A 22,965-nucleotide genomic window follows, 5' to 3' on the forward strand; every position below is an offset into this window, starting at 1 on the left:
ATGGAGCGCAGAATTAGAAGAACCACAGGAAGGATGGAGGGACTCATGTCGGCTTCCCTAAGGATTTTAACTGTTCCAAGAGAGCTGTTTGGAACGCTCTCCTAGAACAATTCTGCCCTGAGTTTGGAGACCGGAGCCCCCTGGGCCTTGGCCCAGACTCTCCCTAGCAGACTCCCTGTGCTGCCCTCCACCCATCTAGCAGTGAAGCCTGGTGACTCAGGCGCAGGGAGGGCAGAAGCCAGCTGCTGAGAGTGCAGCAAGTGAGTTCAAAGTGGAGTGCAGAATAGGGCAGAGCAGGGTGGACTCAGCCCACCTGTCAAAATGGGGCCCAGTTGAGGGGCCATGAGGTAGTATTTCAGCAGCAGTGAAGTAGGTCCCTGAAAAATTTTTTGGTGCTTCTCAAGCTACTTCTTCTCCACTACTGAGAATGCCACCTCCAGAATACTTGGTATCACATGGAAGCTACAAGTCAACGTTTCCCACTGCATCTTCCAGCACCAGCCAAGTAAACCTTTCAGACATATCTGCTCCCCTCCTCCAACCAGCTGAGATTTGCGGGATGTTTTCTTCCCTGGTCTTCTTTCCTGTGCCCACCTACTTCATCTCCATCACCCCCAACCCTCAGTTTTGCTGTCACAGTTTCATACTTTCTTGTGGATAGTTATTAGGTTTCCCCAGGCCATCAGTAACTATCTTATTTCAGTAATATTTGACACTTAGATAATCCCAGTCAATCTTCTATTGTCTGTCAATTAGACTGAGCTCTTTACATTGCAAGTTTCATCGTTCACCACCTTTTCCCTCTCCTCTTCATCTCTCACTCTCTCGAAATCTCTGTCTATACCCACTGGTTTGATTAGGGGCTCTGAATCCTTACCTAGCATGAGTAGCTTTCTCTCTTGCTGGCAGGTGAAGCTCGTCTTTGCTGGGTGTAGGAATCTAGACTTGCATTTTTTGGTCTCTCTTGTGCACAGATGTTATCTTTTTGTGTTCAACGTTGTATTGAGAAATCAATACCAGTCGGATTATTTTCCTTTTTAAGTTACTCATGGTTTCTGTTTGGCAGCTTGTAGATTTGTTTTTCCTTCAACCTTAGATTTCAGGAATTTTATCAGAACATGCCTGGGTGTGGGCATCCAGCTTGCATCATTTCTGCAGACTCTGGTCTTTCTCCAGTTTAGGAAGGCGGCCTATTTCAGTTATTTAATCATTTCCTGTCCTCAGTAGGTTCCATATTCCCCTTCTGGAATTCCTGATGTTTGCTCATTTTCCTCCTGGATCTGTTCTCCAAGCATTTTGTTTTTCCTGCTAGATTTTCAAATGTTTGTTTTTCTTTGTGTGTCAATATATTTCTTCTACTTGATCTTCCAACTCACTACTTGTAACAGGAACCATCTTCTTTATCTACTGAATTTTGTTTCCAAAACTTCATTTTTGGTCCCGTTTCTCTGCTGTTAATCCTTCAGTGTGATGGTGATCATGGTGATAATCCTTAAATGTTGGTGATGATGTGTGTGCATGCGTGCATGCTAAGTGGCTTCAGCTGTATCTGACTCTATGTGATCATAAGGACTGTAGCCCACTGAGCTCCTCTGCCCATGGAATTCTCCAGGCAAAGATACTGGAGTGGGTTGCCGTGCCCTCTTCCAGGGGATCTTCCTGACACAGGGATGGAACCCACGTCTCCTATGGCTCCTGCATTGGCAGGAGGATTCTTTACCACTGAGCATCACCTGAGAAACCCCCAAGCGATGATGGTGATGTGCAAAGTGTCTTCTGTCTCCTCCAGCGGCTCTGTTTCTCTCTGGCTCCTGGGTCCCTTCCTAGAGTTGCTCTTTTCTTTTGTTCACTGGGGCTTAGGTCCAACTCCTGGGAGACTTCAGTAGTGTCAGTCCAAAGAGCATGGGAAGATGCAGAGACCCCCTGGGTGAGCAGTGAGCTGATCAGCAAGTTGTTAACCTCTCTGGGGACTTCAGCAGAAGATCTCTTGGCTTCCTGAGTCCCTTGACTGACTGCTAAGGCTGATGCCATTCCTGCTTCTCAGCAGTGGAGGAGAACTGAGTCCACCTGATAAGCCTGGGGAGAGGGTGAGGAGGAGGTGGGAGGAAAGATATACTCATGTCATTGCTACATTCGCCTTCTCCACAAAGAGCCACAAGGGGCTAGGTGCTCCTTAAATTTGAGGAGCTCTCCAGCACTGGGCCCAGACTTTCATCTGGCCCAGAGAAGCCAGCCTCCAAGCCAATCTTATCAGAATCCAGGCAGAGTCTGGGTTTTCCTAGCACCCTCAAGGGCCTACATGCCTGCCAGTGGAGTGGGGCTGGTGGTAACTTCCCAACCCAATGTCTCATCAGCTAGAAAATAAGGATTCTAGGCCCCCCATCCTAGACTTACTGAATCAGAATCTCAAGGCACACCCTGGAATCTGTATTTGTAATCTACTCAGGTGAATCAAGAGCAGAATTGAGTATTGAAACCACTGATTTAAGCTGATGCTATCACCTAAGGGAGCTAAGAACCCGTTCTAGATGTGCTAGGAGCTGAAGGTGCCCTGGTGGGAGCTCTGACCCTTGTGCTTTTACACTCAAGGTTGCTAACTCACCCAAAGACCTGACATACACTTAGACTCTTTCTTTCTCAATAGCCAGTTTTCCTTTCTCTCCTTAGACCATGATTTTTCTACGACATTCAAAATCTGCTATAGTTGGGATAAGAATGAAAAATATTCCTGAATGGAAATAATCATCCTTTACTATGGACACCAAATCTGTAAAGCCAGGGCAATATTAAACGAGGAGAGGGTACAGAGGAAGGGGTCATTATAGCAACTTTCCTTAGGTTATATGGAGGAAAGAACCCCAACAAAGGTTTGCTCTAGCTCTCATTATGCATCAGCTGTGGGTCAGCTGTAGCTCTGTGGCTCCTCCCACACATCTTCTTCATTCTAGGATTCAAGCAGAAGAGCTGTCAAAACCACACCACGGCCTTACAGATTTGCTGCGTGTGTGTGTGTAGGGTGGGATGGTACAGTCACCACCACTCACCTTCCTTGGACCAAAGCTGGTCATGGCCAAGCCTGAAGTCAATGTGCAGAGAAGTAGCTCCATTCCATGAGTGGAGCTAGGTCATTGGTGGTACAAGGGCACATTGAATCTTTTCACATGGACATGGAGGGAGCAAATAATTAGGGACAACAGTGTCATTTACCGTACTTACTGGGCAGGAAAACATCCCTTTCAGAAGTTATCCCAATTAAGAGGCCCAATAAGGAAAATTACCTGATAGGCAGTGACTGAATATGGGGACGAGTGGCCTATTGTTCCTCCCAACTGGTGTATCTCAGGTCCTCTGTGGTTCAGGAAGAGGGGAGATGTTCTTTCTCTTCTTGCCTTCCACAGCGTGAATGTAGAAAAAGGAATTCAAAGAAGGTTTGAACATACTTTGGGTTCATGCTGAACATTCTAACATTGTTACACAGATACAAAGAGCATGGAGCATTCAGAGCAGCCCAGCCCGTCACCACTGCCCCACAGCACACAGCATCACTGTCAGACCTTAGGGACATCCCACTAAGACACCAGGTCATAGCTCTTCTCTTGCCTCCCACTTGGAGCTCTCCCACACACTCTTTTCTTCCCCTCCCCCAGTATCTCAGGTTTTGCTCTTTCTAGCCCTTCAAGATCCCCCTCTCCTCTGTTTTCTAAGCTGGTGTCTCCCTTTGGTCTTAGGAATGTTGAAGTCTCCAGCCCAGCTCTTCCCTTCACTGCTGGACAGGGGCAGAGGAGGAGAGGAAGGAAAGAAAGCCCCAAGGTGGTCTGGACGCCAGGGAAGTGATCCAGATGCCTAAAAACATGCGCTATCTCACCCAGCCAAGGCTGATGTAGATTGTAGGCTCTCCTGCTCACACGTCCTCTCATTTCCAACTTGAATTTCATGCTTGGGCCTGTTCCATGATCTCGTCCTGATTTTTGACTGTGAGAATTATATAACTGTCCAAATTCTTATTCTGCCACCCCTCTCCCCTTTCCCTTTGGATTTTTCACATCTTTGTAACTTATTCAAGCTTCTTATCAACAAGTTGGTTAGCCTCTGTGAGCCTCATAGGGGTGTGATATTCAATGAGAAATTCATTGCAGGTGGTGTGTGTGTGTGTGTGTGTGTGTGTGTGTGTACACGCACTCAGTCATGTCCGACTCTTTGTGGCCCCATGTACTGTAGCCAGCCAGGCTCCTCTGCCATGGAATTTTCCAGGCAAGAATACTAGAGCGGGTTGCTATTCTCTCCTCCAGGGGATCTTCCTGACCCAGGTAGCCAATCAGAAAATGCTAATTCCCTTTCTATTTCTCTTCAAAGGCTCTGAGTATACCACTGCTTCTTGGCCGTCCTGAATCAGATGAGGTTGATTTTAGAGGCATTTCTATACTGTACTCTCTTATCGGATGCTTGCACAGTTCAAAGCATACAGTAGGTGCCCACTGAGTGCTTGATGAGCCAGTGTCTTTTCCTCCTCACTCACCACCCTTCCCCTCACCTCATCAGCTCTAAGCCCTCTCTCTGCACACGTCCTGTTCTTATCTCTGCTCCTTCACAGAGGAAACCCAGAGAGCAGCACTTGCACATTTGACTCATGGGTGGGGCTAACAAACAGTATGTGATGCTAATGGTCAGAGATTATGAGAGTTTAACAGAAAATCAGGAAGGCAGTAAAGTACCATTGTTTAAATCTTCAGTTCTACTTACCGTGTCTGTAGTGAACGTCCCTATCAGGCTTTGACTCTTCAGTCCCTCTCCTTGTCCCAAAGAGAACCAATGAAAAACCAGTATAAATGGCTTTTTCAAGCAACTTTTCACATCATTAAATCACTTTGCTGTTTATGTAGTAGCAGCACAAACTCAGAAATACATTACACACAAATTGGAGTAGCAGCAGAGGGAGGAGCAGCTGCTACAGAGCTGCCTGGTGCCTGTGGACGAGGTTGATGATGAGGCTGGTCCCTAGCATGCGCCTCATGCTGGCTCGACCGCATCCCCTCCGAGCCAGGGTCCCCTCTTTTCGAGTAGAAATAGAGTTGAAACCTCTGTTACCGCTCTTGCCCATTGGAAATGGAGCTTTTCCTCAAAACCCAAGATACCACCTTCTGTACTTTCCTAACCACCTCTTCCTTCAGAGGAAATTGTTCTCAGAGAAATTATCCTTTTACATCTGTCAATAAAATTAGGCTAACTCTTAGGGAAAGCCATCTGGATGGTACGGAAATGAACATGACACAGATCTGTTCTGTCCTGCCCTCCAGGGCGTCCCTGTCTAGTAGGATGAATGAACACACATCGCTCTGCAAGTACCTGGTATACAGGAACCCCTCACTAAGTATTTTGTTGAATGAATGAGCAAAAGAATGACTGCACAATAATTTTAAGAGATGACAGTAAATGCTATAGAAGAATAAAGGACAAAATATACCAGGGGACTTGACTTGAGAGATGTTCTGGTGGTTAGAGGCTTCGGGGTGGGCTTTATGAAGGGAGACAGATAAGACCAGAGCCTTGCAGATGGAGGCTGTTGAGCCTGGCAGGGTGAGACAAATTGAGGATGTCACACCAAGGCTCTCCTGGGAGAAGGAATCTTTCCTGGGCATTATCTCAGCAGCATGGTCATGCAGTCATTTTCTAAAAAAGGGAAGTACCACAGTAGGAGCACAGCGATGGTAAGGGCTTGGTCAACAAGATATTAGGCGGAAGCATAACAGCTCTCCACAAGAGGATCACAGCCCTGGGAGGATGGGCAGCCTGATTTCAGATTCGACAAGGTTACAGTCCCCTTGATCTTTATCTTTTGAGACTATGAACTTGAACTTGATGAGTCATGTTTTTCTCCAATGTATTTTGGATATCCCAGCCCAGAATACATTTTTTTGCAAGAGTGGATACAGCACAGTTTGCTACGGAGTGGAAGCCTTTCTCGATTGCCTTCTCTAAAGAACCAGGGAAAGACAAGACGAGAAATGTCATTAGGATACCTTGGAAGAGGGCCACCATGGATCTGGCATGAATATTTATCTTGAATCCTGGAGATTTAGTATTCAGTTCATCTGCGATAATGGTAATTATCTGTTATGGATGAAACTGAATTTCCTTCCCCTCCTAAATTCATATGTTGAAACCCAACCCCTAGTATTTAAAGATAGGGTCCTTAAAGAAGAAATTAAGTCTAAAGGAGATCATGGATGGGGGGTGCTAATCCAAAATGACTGGTGTCCTTATAAGAAGAGGAAGAGGCACCAGGGATGCACACACACACACACACACACACACACACAGAAGAAAGACCATGTGAGGACAAAGCAAGTCGGGAGCCATCTGCCAGCCAAAGAAAAAGGTACAGGAGAAACCACACTTGCCAACACCTTGATCTTGGACTTTCAGCCTCCAGAACTGAGAGAAAAGGAATCTGCATTGTTTAACCACCCACAGTTCAGTCGCTCAGTCATGTCTGACTCTTTGCGACCCCATGAACCACAGCACGCCAGGCCTCACTGTCCATCACCGACTCCCAGAGTTTACCCAAGCTCATGTCCATCAAGTCAGTGATGCCATCCAACCATCTCATCCTCTGTCGTCCCCTTCTCCTCCTGCCCTCAATCTTTCCCAGCATCAGGGTCTTTTCCAATGAGTCAGCTCTTCACATCAGGTGGCCAAAGTATTGGAATTTCAGCTTCAACATCAGTCCTTCCAATGAACACCCAGGACTGATTCCTCTAGGATGGACTGGTTGGATCTCCTTGCAGTCCAAGGGACCCTCAAGAGTCTTCCCCAACGCCACAGCTCAAAAGCATTAATTCTTTGGTGCTCAGCTTTCTTTATAGTCCAAATCTCACATCCATACATGACCACTGGAAAAACCATAGGCTTGACTAGATGGATCTTTGTTGGCAAAGTAATGTCTCTGATTTTCAATATGCTATCTAGGTTGGTCATAACTTTCCTGCCAAGGAGTAAGCATCTTTTAATTTCATGGCTACAGTCACCATCTGCAGTGATTTTGGAGCCCCCAAAAATACAGTCTGACACTGTTTCCACTGTTTACCCATCTATTTCCCATGAAGTGATGGGACCGGATGCTATGATCTTTGTTTTCTGAATGTTGAGCTTTAGGCAACTTTTTCACTCTCCTCTTTCACTTTCATCAAGAGGCTCTTTAGTTCTTCACTTTCTGCCATAAGGGTGGTGTCATCTGCATATCTGAGGTTATTGATATTTCTCCCAGCAATCTTGATTCCAGCTTGTGCTTCTTCCAGCCCAGCGTTTCTCATGATGTACTCTGCATATAAGTTAAATAAGCAGGGTGACAATATACAGCCTTGACGTACTCCTTTTTGGTTGTGGCAGCCCTAGCATGTGAATACACTGATATATTTTGAAGGCCTCCTATGAACCTGGCAGAAGTATTTTATCTCAATTTTTTAATGACTATGTAATATAGTTATTGTTATATTCCTTTTTCAGGAGAGAAAATAGATGCCCAGGGCTACAGCTCTAGCAAGTGGTATCAACTCAGAGTCTAAGGCACATCTGTCTGGCTCCAGACATGATGCACTTAGCATACCATGAACCCACATTTGTGATGTACCAGTCATGAAAGAAATACTAGGCTGTAATAATTGCTGACATTTGAGAACTTAATCCTTTCCTTATGGAACTTATAAATGATGAGAGACAGACTTACAAAGATAAATAAATAAATAAGTACTGCCTGGACCAGACCGTCTGGAATCAATAATGCCATGGCAACGCCACAGTGAATCTACGCTGAGAGAGCATTCAAATGATTGTGAAGACAGCATAAGGGAGTGGCTGCAGACCTAAGGGCTGGGGGAAGATTCAGCAGCTTTCTAGTTATGGGAACTTAGGCTTTTATTCTTACTCATATCCTTAACCTCATCAGTTTCCTCATCTGTGCTAGGAGGGCTAAATTGGGACTAATGGTAGAATATTACCCCCTGGGTTGTTGGAGTATTAAATAAGATAATATAAAGCACTTTTCATGATGCTTGGTACATAGTACATCTCAATAAATGCACCATGGCGGGAAAAAACATTCTTCTAATGCATATCTTACTAGATACTAACAAAAGAGCCAACCCATCTAAATGTGTTTGAGTTCCTATTTAAATGAAAATTCTACATGTTGTTAAGTTTATGTGTATTTTCACTGACACTTATATGTTTCCAAACATAATTTTGTTTCCAAAATATGTTTGCCTTCTCAGGACATTCAACTTAAATAAATACCAACATATACCATCACCAACACAGTCAAGGCAAAATTAAAATGTTCATCAGTGTGGAAGGACAGTCTGAAGAAAGACAAGACAGAAAGGACTCATAAAATACTGATAGAAGTCAGAGCAAATGAAATATTGTGTGCGTGTGTGTGTGACACTGTGTGCATTGATGGACATGTGAATGTGTTTTGGGGCGTACCTGTGCCCATCTGAGAATAAATGCAGGCACGATTCTAGACAGTGGATTGTGCCTGGGGAATCCGTCCCCCACCCTGCATGCCTTACTTGATAGATTGTTTCTTCATTGCAGGTGATTGCTTTCTTCCGCCTCAAGAGTAGAAACTTTTTTATAATGCTTCCTGTACTTTTATAGCAAAAACCAATATAAATATTACTGGATCTATAAGTAAAAGAGCATAAAGTCTTATTTATCTTGCTGCACAGAGAAACCATGAAAAACATGTGGAAAGTTGAGTCTATTTTTCTCCAGGAAGACATTCAACTATATGCTCCGGCAAAGCAGAGATGCTTAATTTCAGAGATGACAGAGGGACTCTGTTATGTTTTTGGTTCACAGGATTTTCATTGTTTTTGCATGTGCATGAATATTGAAATATTTCTCTGACCAGTTCTTGGAAAAGGATATTGCCTGGCCAACCACATATGTTCGCAATGACAGGTTGCACTCCCAACCCCAATTAACAGGCCACAATGATGGGACTTCAGATGTAGAACAAGGGGAGAGAAAGTGGAATCAGGCCAGTGGCATGAATGGAAAACCCAAGCAAAGCCATGTCCTGGTCGGCAGCCCCAAACGCTCCCTCCCAGTGGGGCCCCACTGTTTTCATCAGCAAGAGTTCTAATCCCAGCCGTCAGGTTTTGCCCCTCCCTGGTTCTGCTCCCATGGAGAGGTGTGGAACTTTGTAACAGGGCATTGGGACCCATTATCCCAGCACACGAGGGTAAGATCAGGTGGGACTTATACCAGAACCATGAAAAGGGGAGGTTGAGGTTCCAGTTCCCTTTGATCCCCTGCATTGTCCTTCTCTACCATTTCCCAGGTCTCCAGGCTCCATCTCCTTGCTGTCCCCTCTGCTTTAGGTGTAGCATCATAGTTCACTATTAGAGTTCATTTATTCCTGTGATTCTTACTAGTGGAAATCCTTTGATAAACCTGTAATTTCAAACTGCAGAAACAAAACAATGTGATGATCCTTAGTCGTTAGCTGTGTGTTCGTCCACTCACCTGGTCCTTGTTTGCTTAGTCACTCAGTCGTGTCCGACTCTTTGTGACCCCATGGACTGCAGCCCACCAGGCCCCTCTGTCCATGGAGATTCTCCAGTCAAGAATACGGGAGTGGGTTGCTATGCCCTGCTCTGGGATTACCAATTCCCAAACCCAGATCCATAATCAAGAGCTGATGTCCTAGACAGCTTCAACTCTTTCTTACAAAAGTTCTTTCACCTTCTTTCTCCTTCATTCTTTTCTCCCTGGTTGTCAAGTTGTTGTCACATTTCTTAGGGAATTATTCTCATTTTCTGTCCTGCTTTATGAGCCTTTCCTTCCACCCCATTGCCTCCAAGGTATTTTCATTTTAATAGGGAATAATTCTCTGATTTATGTTAATGAAACTCTAATGATGATGTTTCAGGCAGGCAGAAGAGAGCCCTCACCTGGAATTTTAGATCTTTCCTCCCAGCCTGGAATGCAAACGGTTATCTTTTCAAACCATGTTGAAATCATATTTGTGCATAAAATTGCATTTTTTTTTCCTTTGCACCATTCCCATCAACAGTTGGGAATTTCTGACCATCTTTTATAAGTTTCTGTTTGTGAAATTAACATCTGAGTCTGCTCACTAAATTCAAACCTTCAGAAAAACTGCAGCATGCTGAGACTAATAGCAGAAAAGTTAAAGGTGTTGGGTGAGGTTTTTGTTTTCTAAGATGCCTAGATTGTTCTGAAGCTAATATAGAAGGGCTGTTGGTTAGAGTCGTTAGTATTTAACCTATAGGAAGCTAACATTTGAAGTGTCTTTTTGTAAATGGAAGCAATGTTGAGTAAGTCTGTATTATTCATTACAGACTCTGTGTTACTTCCTAAACGATGGCTGAGGTTATCATCTATAAATCTCTTTAGTAATACTGTTCAATTTCCTACCCCTCTTTTAATACTCTTCATGTGGACTTAGAGACTTAGATAAACTACCAGTGAGTACAGAGTATACCCCCCACCCGATCACACAATTGTAGAGTCCCTGCCAAGTGCCCTGTACGCTACCAGGCACCGTGGAGCATGGAAGAAGCACATCTCAGGTGAGGCTGTGGCTGAGAGGGGCAGCAAGGACTCAAGCAAAACCCACAGCTCAGCACGTTGAGGTTGAGGTGGGCAGGAGGCCATTAAGGTCCAACCGAGGGTATGAGTCAGAGAGGCAGTGTACACACGGATGGTGGTTCTGTCGGAGCCGAGATTGAAGGCGACAGTTCACTGGGCTGGAAAGGCCATGCTGGACAGGCAGCACTTGCTTTAGGGTGTTCCTATCTCACAACTTCCTAACAGGTTGCCAGGTGATGTTGATGTAGTTGGTATGGGGTCCAACTCTGAGAATCACTGGCTTGGGAAACTTTTCCATGAAAAACACACAAGATGCTTCTCCGTAGATTCAGAGATAGCATAGCTATGTCTCTGTGGGTTTCCTTTGCCCCTGCTTTTTTAAAAGTCTTTTGAACACTGTAAATCATCTAATATATCTTTTATATTATCTTTGTAGAAGTTATTAGGAAGCCTGCAGGCAAATTTTTGGCTATCCATACAATGCACTGATGATGCTGTGGCATGCATTTTGTCTAGTAACTTCACTTCTGACTATGTTTTACGTTCCTATCCTTAGTTTCCCTTTGATTTGTCTTTCTGGCCTATTTTTAATTTCTTTTTTCTCTGTTATTGCCTGGATCTTTGAAATCCACATTAAACAATTTTAAAGACAAAACAGGTTATGTCTCTTTCACTGCCACCAGCAACAAGAAAACAGCACTTTGATATACTATATTGAGTAAACTTTAGGAAGAAAGCAGTAAACTTTAATAACAGAAACATTTTTTTTTCAAAGAGAAATTACTTCGGAGTGCAGACCTCACTTAGGGACCATAGGCTAGAGGAGCAGATATTTGAAATTAAAGTTTCAGGTTAATTTAATTTGAAATTAAAGTTTCAACACATCATCTGCTCTTAGGGCTGGTTCTATTTACCAAATACAGTGCTTTTAAGATCACTGTAACATACAAAATCCAAGGTGGATTAATCTTGTAATCTTACTTTTAAACAATCTTCTTTCATAAAGCAACTATGGAAAACATGGAAATATATAGTCATAGACTATATCAACTGCATGTGTTAAAGAGGAAACACTTGATACCTTTCTTTTAAAAACTTGTACTAAATGGTTTGTAAGTAATTTTTATTTACGTGTTTATCTGTGGCTGTGCTGGGTCTCTGTTGCTACGCGAGCGTTTTCTCTAGTTGTGGTGAGCAGGGGCTCCTCTCTCGTTGTGGTGCCCTGGCTTCTTATTGCCGTGGTTTCTTTCATTGCGGAGCACGGGCCTAGGCACCCGGGCTTCAGGAGTTGCACCACGTGCGTTCAGCAGCTGCGGCTCCCAGCCTCTAGAGCACAGGCTCAGCAGTTGTGGTGCAGGGGTTCAGTTGCTCTGAGGCATGTGGGATCTTCCCAAACCAGGGATCAAACCCATGTCTCCTGCACTGGCCAGCGGATTCTTTACCACTTGCCCACCAGGGAAGCCCAGTACTGAATGGTTTTCTACTTTATTTTAAATGTTATATACTAGGAAAAAAGAAATTCTCTTTTGAAATGACTTGTTTCTGTTGAAATGCATTATTTAAATTTTCAGTGCTGCTAATGAGAACTGTTTCTTGGACAAACATAAATAATGAGGGCATATTATTAGTAGAACTCTCCAGGAGCCATGGTGGAAAAGACAGTTCACATAAGGGAAAGTTTTTCTATTTCAAAAGGAGATAGTCACCATGATGTTTCTTTTGCTTCTCACCATGACAAGGAAAATATGTGGGAATCATGCTTTCTCATGAAGGTTGTGTTGCTGCATGAAAGATAACAAAGGCAGTTTCTGAGATTAACAGGAAACAGTTATAGATAAGATTGTTTCACCAAAATAGCTCAAGCAGAAATAAAGGAAAGGCCCTATGATTTTTAACTTACGGTGAAATTTCTGAAAATCACATAGGAAGAGATGATAGAAGTTTCATCCTCCTATTAAGAAGTTCAAAGTAATAGGTCTGTTCAAGCCTAGAAAACCAAAGTGAACTATACAATAATTGAGAATAATTAAGTTTTAGCAAGAGAAGGGAAATGTTGCACCCAGAGTTTGTATTTCTTTAAACTTTGCTCTCTTTTTCAATATAGTGATATTGACTACTAATCTTCCTTGCTTTTATACACTTAAAAAAGACAAATATATAAAATGCCATTTGACTTACTTAGCCGTGTAATGGGAAGCTCTGCCATTCCATGGAAAGCTTAGGTATTCACAGGTACCCGGACCCTAGTGGCAAACAGCCTCTAGGGAAGTTCTTCTCAAACACGAGTGCATATGCAGGTCATTTGGGGATTGTGTCCAGTTAAGAACCCATGTTAAACTACAGAGGAATCAGGAGAAAGCTTTGGACCTCCTTCCCCAAATCACACATAAACACATTCAAGCCAATCTGCTTACATGGTTCAGGAACCTAATTCCTGCTCTAAGGGGTATATTTGAAAACCTCAGAGTATAAAGTGGCTATAAATATTACAGTGATCTATGCAAATCCAGAGAAGGGCATGGTCACTGTGGGATAAGAAGGAATGAACCTCTACAGAAGGTGAGACTTGAATTTCAACTGGGAGGTTAAGGAGAAAGTCTAGCCCTGTAGGTGGAAGGGTAGAATAATCTGAATCCATGGAGGTAGAGATGAGAAAAAGGATAAATTCCCCAGCCTGATGCTTCCATGGAAAACTAGAAGATGAAAACCCTGGATGGGCAATGTGGAGCCAGTTTATGAAGATACTTGGATGCCAACTAAGGAATTCGCTTCATTCAGCAGGCCACACTCAGTCCTTAAAGACATTTAAAGAGGGAGTGACATAGTAAAAACAGGATGGGCTGAATTAAAAGAATAAAGTCTAAGTTTTTACATATAAACATATACTATGTTTATTATTGGCTTTAGCATGAGGTAGAACAGGGCCTTATAATTCTTTTTTGAAAACTATTTCTTGGCAATTCTTGGACATTTATATTCACTCTTAGGTTCTAAATTTTACTGCTTCTATATATAAATGTAGCCCATGAACTGCAGAGTTTGACTGTGCCATTGTGTGCCCAGCCCCAAGAACACGAGGAGGACTCGGGTCTTCGCATCCCTGCCCCCCGCCAGATGGCTTCCCAGCCTTCTGTAGCTTCTGTGTTGTGTGTAGATGAGTGAGCCTGCGTAGCCTGCGAATGTGCTGGGCTCACACCTTCTTAGTCAACTGATGGTGCACTACCTAAGCTTCATTGCTCCCTCTTTTTAGAATTCTGTGTCTTTCCCAAGCTTCACATGCAGCAGAAATACCCCAGCTTTCCCTCTTCAGAAGTTGGTGTAAGTTAAGTAAGCAGCCTCATATACTGTGCTGTGCTCAGTCCTGTCCGACTCATTGCAACCCCATGGACTGTAGTCTACCAGGCTCCTCTGTCCATGGGATTTCCCAGGCAAGAATACTGGAGTGGGTTCCATTCCTTCTCCAAGGGGTCTTCCCGACTCAAGGATTGGAGGATCAAACCGCGTCTCTTGAGTCTCCTGCAATGGCAGGAGGGTTTTTTACCACTAGCACTGGCTGGGAAGCCCTCATACTGAGATTCATAAGGAACTATGTCCTCCTTTCTTGAGGAAGAATAAAATTAGTTACAATTTATTCCTTCACCACTGCAGAGGGGACTAGGTACCATCCAAATCACTAGTTGCTTCTGGCTCTCCTTACAAATTACTAGTTACTTCTAGTACCACTAGTCCCTCTAAAGCCTGACTGCACGTCCCAGACGTCCAAGAGAAAGCTTCCCAGAACCCCATCTGGACAGAAGGGATCCCTCATCTCCCAGCTCTCCACCCACCATCCCACCTGCTTGCTGCTTCCCTTATTTTACTCTGCCACCTTGGCCAGCCAAGCATGGTATCAGAGTCCCATCAGTGCTCTGCTGGTCAGTGCGAGCTAAGGTCCTTTGCCTGAAGTCTGCCTCTGCTCCTGAAGAGGACAAGTTAGTTTTTTCAGAATGGTCTTGAGAGTATTGAGCTGATTCTGTGTTCACATTAAATCAAAACAAAGCTAACACCTGGAGCTTATTTCAAGCGCAGTTGTGAGTTTAGAGACCTCCCCGAGTGGATTCATCCAAGTACAGATCAAAGCATCGTCCCTTCAAATGGATTCAGGTTGACCATCATAAAAAATGGATCAAGAGGCTAGTCATGCAGGAATCCCAAGCACTGTTCATGGTGCACCTAAGTTAGCTGCATAATGCAGGCTTAGGAAACCCTTTGGCTTGGCAGTGGTCCATTTTTAGAGGCAGTATAATAGTTAGGAGCCAGGCTCTAGAAAAGATGCCTCAGGTTCAAATCCATCTCTACCAATCACAACTGTGCAAATGTGAACAAACTGTCTATCATCTGTTTCAGTTGCCTCATCTGTAACACGCGATTAGGAATAGTCCCTACCTCTAGGGTCCTTGTGAAAGTCCAATGAATTAATATACATCCAGTGCTAGAAGAGTGCCTGTCATGTATGTAGTAAGTGCTATAACAGTGCTGGCAAAACAAAGAACTTTGCAGTCCCTTCTGGATCACCACAGTCCAAGGTCCTGTCTTCATTATTTCATTCATCCCAGGGTCTTCTTGTCAAGAGGGATAAGTGGGTGAGTGGCTCGGACTGGCAACACAGTTCCCCTTCCAATTGCTAGGGCAGGACCACCATCCACTTTGTTGTTTCTTCCCATTTTCTGAGCATCATAAAATGTAATATTCATGTGTCAAGGGATCCAGGCTAGTATTTTAACATTTTACAGCCTCTTTGTAAAGCTACCTTTTCAGTTTTAGAGGAGGCAGTTTTATGACTCCCTTTGATAACCACTTAACTATGAAGACCCAAACAAAGAAGAGGAATGGTCAGAGGATATCAGGAACTCCCAGACAGCTAGAGCCCCACTTCTTGAACATTATTCAAATTAGCTCCAGGACTCATAATTCTGTGTTTTCATTTATTGCTGCAATAAAGTAAATGGTTCTTTTATCCAAATGTTATTTCCTGGCTATTAATTCAGTAGCTATTTTGGATTGTAGCACTCCTCTTTGATTTAGGGAAATGGTACCTTATAAATATTTAAAAGTTGAAGACTGACACTTGGAGAAATTGACTTTGATTTGTTTTGTTAATATCCTATGGCTAGACTCATTACAGGTTTGGAAGATGCAGCCCCATTCTCTACTTATGAGAGATAGGGTGCTTGTGGCTCTATAACAAGGAAATTTGGGGATGCTCTTCTCAAATCTTTTGTGGACTGGATCTCCGTGTATGCCTCCAGGGGACACACACGACTCTCTTCTTCATATATTTCTCCAGAAACTGCTCTTGAACTCAAGAATGTAGTTGAAAACTATCGATACTTCTCAAAATAGCTGAAAATGGTCATAGGCTTGGGACTTTCTCTGCATCTACGAGTGTCAGCAAGGGTTTACGACGGGGCCCAGGATGATCTTTACACTGGTATGATTTAACCATGGATCAATCAACCTATTAGGGGAAAAAGACAAGGTCAATAAGGATGGGTCTTGGTGAACCAGAGGCCATCCTACATTTTTCAACCTAATGTTCTTATTTCCTTTCCATTAACATTTCACAATGAAAAAATGCCTATATTCTTTAATTTTTAAGATAATTACGGGAATTTAGTGCTTTTGAAGGATAGAGGATTTATAATGGCATCAGGGAAGGCACTATAAATAACCCGCGAGACAAGGGCCACCTGGAAAGCAGCAGTGCAGTCTCTATCATCATTTCTGCTTCTTGGCGACAGGCTGTAAGAGGGTCATCTCCCTTGGCCAGTGCAGAACCAAGCTCCTCTCCTTAGACCAGAAAGACCTGCTTGTTCTGGGACAGGGCTTCTACCCTCTTGGGAAGTGGTTTTCCAGCTGTATTTGAGTTTGAACAAATTATAACAAACACAGAACATTCTAAGTACATGGCATTCTCTGTATGCAAAGCCCTGAAATGTGTGATGGAAGTAGACAGTCATTCTGGAGCTTCTCTAAGGGAAAGAAACATGCCATCTGCCTCTGAGATCGTTACAGCCTAATGAGGTCAGGATGACACAAGGGAACATACCAGGGCACAGAACAAGAGAGAGGGGTCCACATGATTGCAGCCAGGCTCTGCACATAGATACAAAGGGATTAGTCCAAAGGCTGGCTTACCTGTGAGCTCTCCAAGCTGACCAGTTAAGGCACTATTTAATAAAGATCATTTTAATGATTACTAGATAAAGATGGTACAGTAAATACACTCATTTTCTTTTGTTGAAACCCAACTAAAATAACAACAAAAGGGCATGTATTCTCAAAGATATAGAAATTGGGCAAGGACTTAACAATGATAAACTTTTTAAAGCTAGAAAACAGATGGATAAATATTAAGTAATCCAGGAAACCCAAGAAAGACAAAATAAGCTATCAGTGGGAAAAGCTGAAAGGTAAACAGGTTTATACCACAGACCCCTCCCCATCAAACAGCTCAGGAATTGGCTAAGTAAGTACCTTTGGAACAGAGATGAAGGGAAGGCTATCAACAAGAAACAGAGAATCTAAGAAGCAGTTTGACCTCCAGATTCTTTATCCCACCCTCCACTCTATAAAGACTAGAGGCTTATCCTCTGAAGAGGGGATAACAGCAGGTCTCTGGGATGGGGTTAAACAAGTGCAGAGCTTGAGGGCAGGAATGCAGGCTGAAAACAAGAGGATTGAATGAAGTTATAGACCGGTGCTGAGTTTCTTCTCCAATCTCTGTTCCTGTATATAAGAAGATTCTTCTCTGGGGAACCTGAGTAGCTAAAGAGAAAAGACCCAAAGATACAGACATTTGATGGCTTTCCCAAGGAAAGGGGTCAGTCAGATCCCTGTCCAGAGAAGCCCCCAGAAGCTCTGATAAAAGGAGCTTTCCGGGCTCTGCTTTTAAACAGGGGCAGAAAACCAAAGATCACCACACAGCTGGGCAAAATCTCTATTACCTCTAAAGCCTTGACTATGTTAAAATGATTTAAGGAAGGATAAGCTGATTGAGAAAGAGACTAAACTATCAACCATGAGTGGATTAAGAATGTATTTACCATTGTGCTGAATACCTAGAATGGAATATTATTCAGCTTTAAAAAAGAAGGAAATACTTTTCTGTGATACATTGTGGACGACCCCTGAAGACATTTTGCTAAGTGAAGTAAGCCAATCGCAAAAGGACAAGTACTGCATGATACCACATCTGAGGTATCTAAAGAAGTCAAACTCGTAGAGACAGAAAAAAGAATGATTGTTTCTGGCAGGGTGGGGGGTGGTGGCGGATGGAAAGTTGTTCATTGAGTACAGTTTCAGTCTTGCAAGATGAAAAAGCTCTAGACATCTGTTGTACAATAATGTAAATATAGTAAATAATACTGTGCACTTTTAAAAATTTGAGAGGATAAACTTATGCCATATTGTTTTAAGGGAAGCCCCAGTGGCTTGGTGGTAAAGAATCTTCCTGCCAATGCAAGAGACATAAGAGACACAGGTTCTATCCCTGGGTCAGGAAGATCTCCTGGAGAAAGGAATGCCAATCCACTCCAGTATTCCTGCCTGGGAAATTCCATGGACAGAGGAGCCTGGCAGGTTACAGTCCATAGAGTCACAAAGAATCAGACAGGACTTGGGGATTAAACAACAATGTATGCTTTTTTTAACCACAATAAAAATGAGAGAGGCTAAAACAAAATGAAGAGAGTGACATAAACTCTGAAGGGAGAAGAAAATGTCAAGTAGAATTATTGACATCCTCAGAGTGGTAAGAGAAGATATTGCATCCATGAAACAAAATTAAGGTGCTATTTAAAAATAATAAAAAAAAAAAAACACAAACAAAAAGAAAATGCTTAGAAATGAAAGCTGTAGTATTAAAATATTAAGGAGAGGTTGTATTTCCTAGAAAGATCAAAAAGAGATAAAATGAAATACAGGACAGGAGGAAAAGGAAAAAAGAAAAAACAGTCTAAAGTTCAGATAAAGGGAATTCCAGAAAAATAACAGATGGGAAGAAATCATTAAAGAGTGCATTTTTCCATTTTTTCTAGAATTGCAGTTCATGTTTTTCCAGATTAAAGGACACACAAAGTACCTAGGGTTATAAATGAAAATAAACTCACACCTCGGCACATTTTCATGACATTTCAGAACTCTGGAAGCAAAAAGAAGATCCCACAAAAACAGAGAGGGAGAAGGAATCACTTCCAAAGGTAATGGGTTCATAATAGCTTCTGACTTCTCCAAAGTAGATCTAAAACTAAAAGAGAATGCCCTCAACATTCTACTGGCATGACTTCCAACCTAGAAACTGATATATAGACAAATCTTCAATCAAATGTGACAATAATACGAAAACCTACCAGACATGCAAGCTCTCATAAATTTACCTAGCACATACATCTCTTCTTGGGAAGCTATTGTAAGATGTGTCTCACTAAAATAAGAAGAGAGCCAGGAAAGAGAAAGATGTGGGGTATAGAAATAAAAGAGAGATGAAGACACCCCCAATATTATGGTGAAGAAACGTCTAGGATGAAAGCTATATGCGAGGCAGAGAAGACTGCAAGTCCCAATTAATAGTTCAGAAAGTTCCAACAGAGATTTCTTCATAAAACTGTTGGAATACTCAAAGCATCTGAACATTTTCAGATGAGATTTAGATAATTAGTGGAGAGTTTAGAGGTTGAATTAGTGATCAGGGTGGAGAAAACTAAACTCACTTTAAAGAAGACAATTTCTTAACTGTGAGAATACAAAATCCTATCAAGGGAAAGTAACCATAGTAAGTTGCATGACTTAGATGTGAATTTCTTTTACAGAGTCATTACACTATAAATCCTGAATATTTCTCTAAACAAAGTTACTATATTATTATACTGAGGAGTGAGAAGGGATGGTATATGAGGTAGCAAAAGTTGATAGATACAGAATAAGACAGCTTCATCTTCAACAGGGAGGAAGCTAATAGATAACGCTTAAAACAGAAAATCATTTAAAGATAAAATCACAAGCACCTTACTTAGCCAAAAAAAAAAAAAAAAAAAAAACGTATCTAGATGATTTGAAAGTGGTTGCCTCTAAGTAAGGGAAAGTTTTGACACTCAAAGAGTTCTGCTAATGTGTGTATGTCACTAACCTTGCAGATCTAACTTACTCTTAAAACTATATGCATGTATAACTTTGATTTTAAATTATTTCTAAAGCAAAAAAAGAAAAAAAAAAGATAATAAAGTGTTTAGCATGAGTCCAGGAACTCCAAATAAGGACACCTCGACACAAAGACCGTTTCCATCACCACCGTGTTGGAATTTCACAAACCTTACCTTTTTCATTCTAAGGAGTTAGATTCTACAAATACGTTACTATAGTAAAGTGATTCTCTGAAAGATAAGCCGACTAACTTTTTTGAGCTACTACTTTTAAACTGTATTTATGTATTCGTTTTTGGCTATACTGGGTCTTCCTTGCTGTGCGCAGGCTTTCCCTAGTCGTGCGCGGGCTTCTCGTTGCAGTGGCTTATCTTGTTGCAGAGCAGGGGCTCGAGGGTGTATACGCTTCAGTAGCTGTGGTTCCCAGCCTCTAGAGCACAGGTTCAACAGCTCAGGTTGCTCTAGGGCATGTGGGATCCTCCTGGATCAGGGATCCAACCTGTGTCTCCTGCATTGGCAGGCAGACTCTCCACCACTGAGTCACCAGGGAAGCCCCAAGTTGATTAGTTTTTTTAAATGTATTTATGGCGGTGCCAGGGCCTCGCCACTGAATGGGTCCTTCTCGAGCGGAAGTGAGATGGGGCCACTCTCTGCCACAGTGCCCTAGTGCCTCTCATCACGCTGGCCTCTCCCCCTGCAGGGCACAGGGGCCTCAGTAGCGCCTCCTGAGCCTCGAGCGCAGGCTCAGTGGCTGTGGTGCACGGGTTCAGTTGCCCCATGGCATGTGGGATCCTCCAGGACCAGGGAGCGAACCCACACTGGCAGGCAGGCTCTCCACCACTGAGCCACCAGGGAAGCCCCCACGCTGATTAATTTTTAATAAAATTAACCAGCAGAATAGCAGGCAGAGAGTCTGTCTGCAGTTGTTCATTGTTCTTCCACGTTGTGGTGAATAATCAATGCTTGGATTTTAGCCTAGAGATGTATGTTTCTATGGAGGAGAATGGGGCTGGGAAGGAAGACTTGATTCAGTGGTTTCTGGGATGCTTACAGGGAGGAGAACTGGATTTTATTGCTCACTGTAAGTGGTCCCAGAGCATAAATTACTCCTTGGATAATTTACACCCAGTGATTAGACTAGGACTGTGCATACAGAATGGTCTCTGATAATCTGAAAACATAGAAATGATTCCCTTACCAAGCGTGGCCCAAAGAATATGGTAAACCCAGTGGAACCAGAAAATAAAGAAAAATATTCCCAAAGAATTTTTCTTGCCTTTAAATTTGAGGAGGGCAACAGATTGACAGCTGCCTAACATGAGTGTTTTGAAAACACTGAATCTGTACGACCAGTATTATAACGACGACGTTGTGATGTTTTTATAGAATGACACTATATTGCAAATTTACTCCTTTAATGAAACATATGCCCTCACTAACCCTCCAAACATCTCTATCCTATGAAGAAACACATTTTGCACTAAAGATGTGTTGGCTAATCCCTTCCACCTTTCTGAATATACAGAACGAGTGTGTAACAAAGAACAAGTGCACAGCGACAGCATTTAAGGCTGCAAGAAATGCGGCAGAGTGCTGTATGCCCCTGTCCTTCCCCCGAAGAGCAGCAATTAAAATTCACAGCTGCTGGCTGCCCAGATGTTTCTTGCATTCAGTGCTCTGTAATATGCATCTGAATATACTGTCTGACTGCAGTTTCAGTAAACTAGACAGCTTTGTATTCTAAATTCAGCAGACTAGATCCAGGGTGTATATTTTTTTCCTCCAGATTAGCTCCCCTCTCCCTTCTCCCCTCCCCTCCTCTTCATTTGCTTGGGGCATTAGCAGTTCAGAAACAAAAGACATTTCTAGCTCAGAGTTTAGCTGTATCAGAGTGTAAGTGCAGGTCAGGTCTGATTTATGTGGCATGTCTGATAAGCAGGAGAGGAGAGCAGGATGAAGGGCCTGGAAAAGCTGGTGAACTTGGCTTGACTTTTATCTTGTGCTTTTGTAGGCAGCCAACATCCCCCTGGTGTCAGAACTCGCCATCGACGACATACATTTTGATGACTTTTCTCTCGACGTTGACGCCATGATCACGGCTGCTCTGCGGATGTTCATGGAGCTGGGGATGGTACAGAAATTTAAGATTGACTATGAGGTAAGATGTTCGGTCATGGGACTCCCAGAAGTGCACCCAAGAACAACGTGGTAGCCACTTTGAGCCTTGGGTTTCCCAAATATTCATCAGGGATGATCATGCTTTCCCTGCATACCTGGTGGGATTACTGTGGGAATCGTGTGAGATGCTTGTGGAAGGACCTCAATGTTGAGGATTCCTCAGACATAAGGTATCATTTTGATCATGGCCCACTGCAGACATATGCAATTGCCTGATGTAAACTTTCCCTTCCCGTTTCAGACGCTGTGTAGGTGGCTCCTGACAGTAAGGAAGAATTACCGAATGGTCCTGTACCACAACTGGAGACACGCCTTCAACGTGTGCCAGCTGATGTTTGCGATGTTGACTGTAAGTGTGTTCGGTGACAGTGGAAGGTCATCTGCCACTTGTGAGGACCTACTGGCTTCCCCTTCACATGCCCATTTCTCTGACAAACTGCCCTGTGATTAACTTTACTTTGGAACTTACCTACCCTGGTGATGGGAGTGTATATTTCACAACGACCTCTGAGCTTTAAGGCTGTAAAATCACTGATCCCTTTGGAGCAGGTATAGTCTTTGAATGATTGCTTGAATCTCTTTTTAATGTTTTATCTTGGGAAACTGGTTTTTTATAAACAGAAGAAATGCTTGGGTTTTCAAAGCCACCTTTTTTTGCAGAGAATATGGGGATGACTGACTAAACAAAGAGATCTGCTGGATAAGACCCCATAGGGGAAAGCCAAAGAAGGGATGTATGAACATTACCCACAGGGACATGGAATCCTGAGAGATGCTTATCTGGAGAAGGGCCAGGGAGGCCGTGGGAAGGAAGGAGTAGGAGTGTATGTTCCCAGGGTTTCGGGCACACCAGGCTTCAAAGCTCCGCTCCAGGCACCGTAACAAAGTGAAGGTGGCCAGTCTGTTTTATAGAAGCAGCTGGGGCAGCTGGCCAGAGGTAAGCCTTGGAATTTAATCTAAAAGCAAATGTTTGTGGCAAAGACTAAAACAG

General features: G+C 43.0%; 1 protein-coding gene across 1 annotated transcript in view; it reads left to right on the top strand.

Moving 5' to 3' along the window:
• Positions 1-22,965, top strand: part of PDE11A (phosphodiesterase 11A) — a 425,081-nt gene that overhangs the window by 304,228 nt on the left and 97,888 nt on the right. Inside the window, exons 11-12 of the mRNA XM_070798928.1 lie at positions 21,808-21,954; positions 22,216-22,323. Of these exons, the coding sequence (XP_070655029.1) occupies positions 21,808-21,954; positions 22,216-22,323 (255 nt within the window). The remainder of the gene's footprint in view (positions 1-21,807; positions 21,955-22,215; positions 22,324-22,965) is intronic.

The sequence above is a fragment of the Bos indicus genome, chromosome 2, assembly GCF_029378745.1.
Source record: "Bos indicus isolate NIAB-ARS_2022 breed Sahiwal x Tharparkar chromosome 2, NIAB-ARS_B.indTharparkar_mat_pri_1.0, whole genome shotgun sequence".
In the NCBI taxonomy this organism is placed as follows: Eukaryota; Metazoa; Chordata; class Mammalia; order Artiodactyla; family Bovidae; genus Bos; species Bos indicus.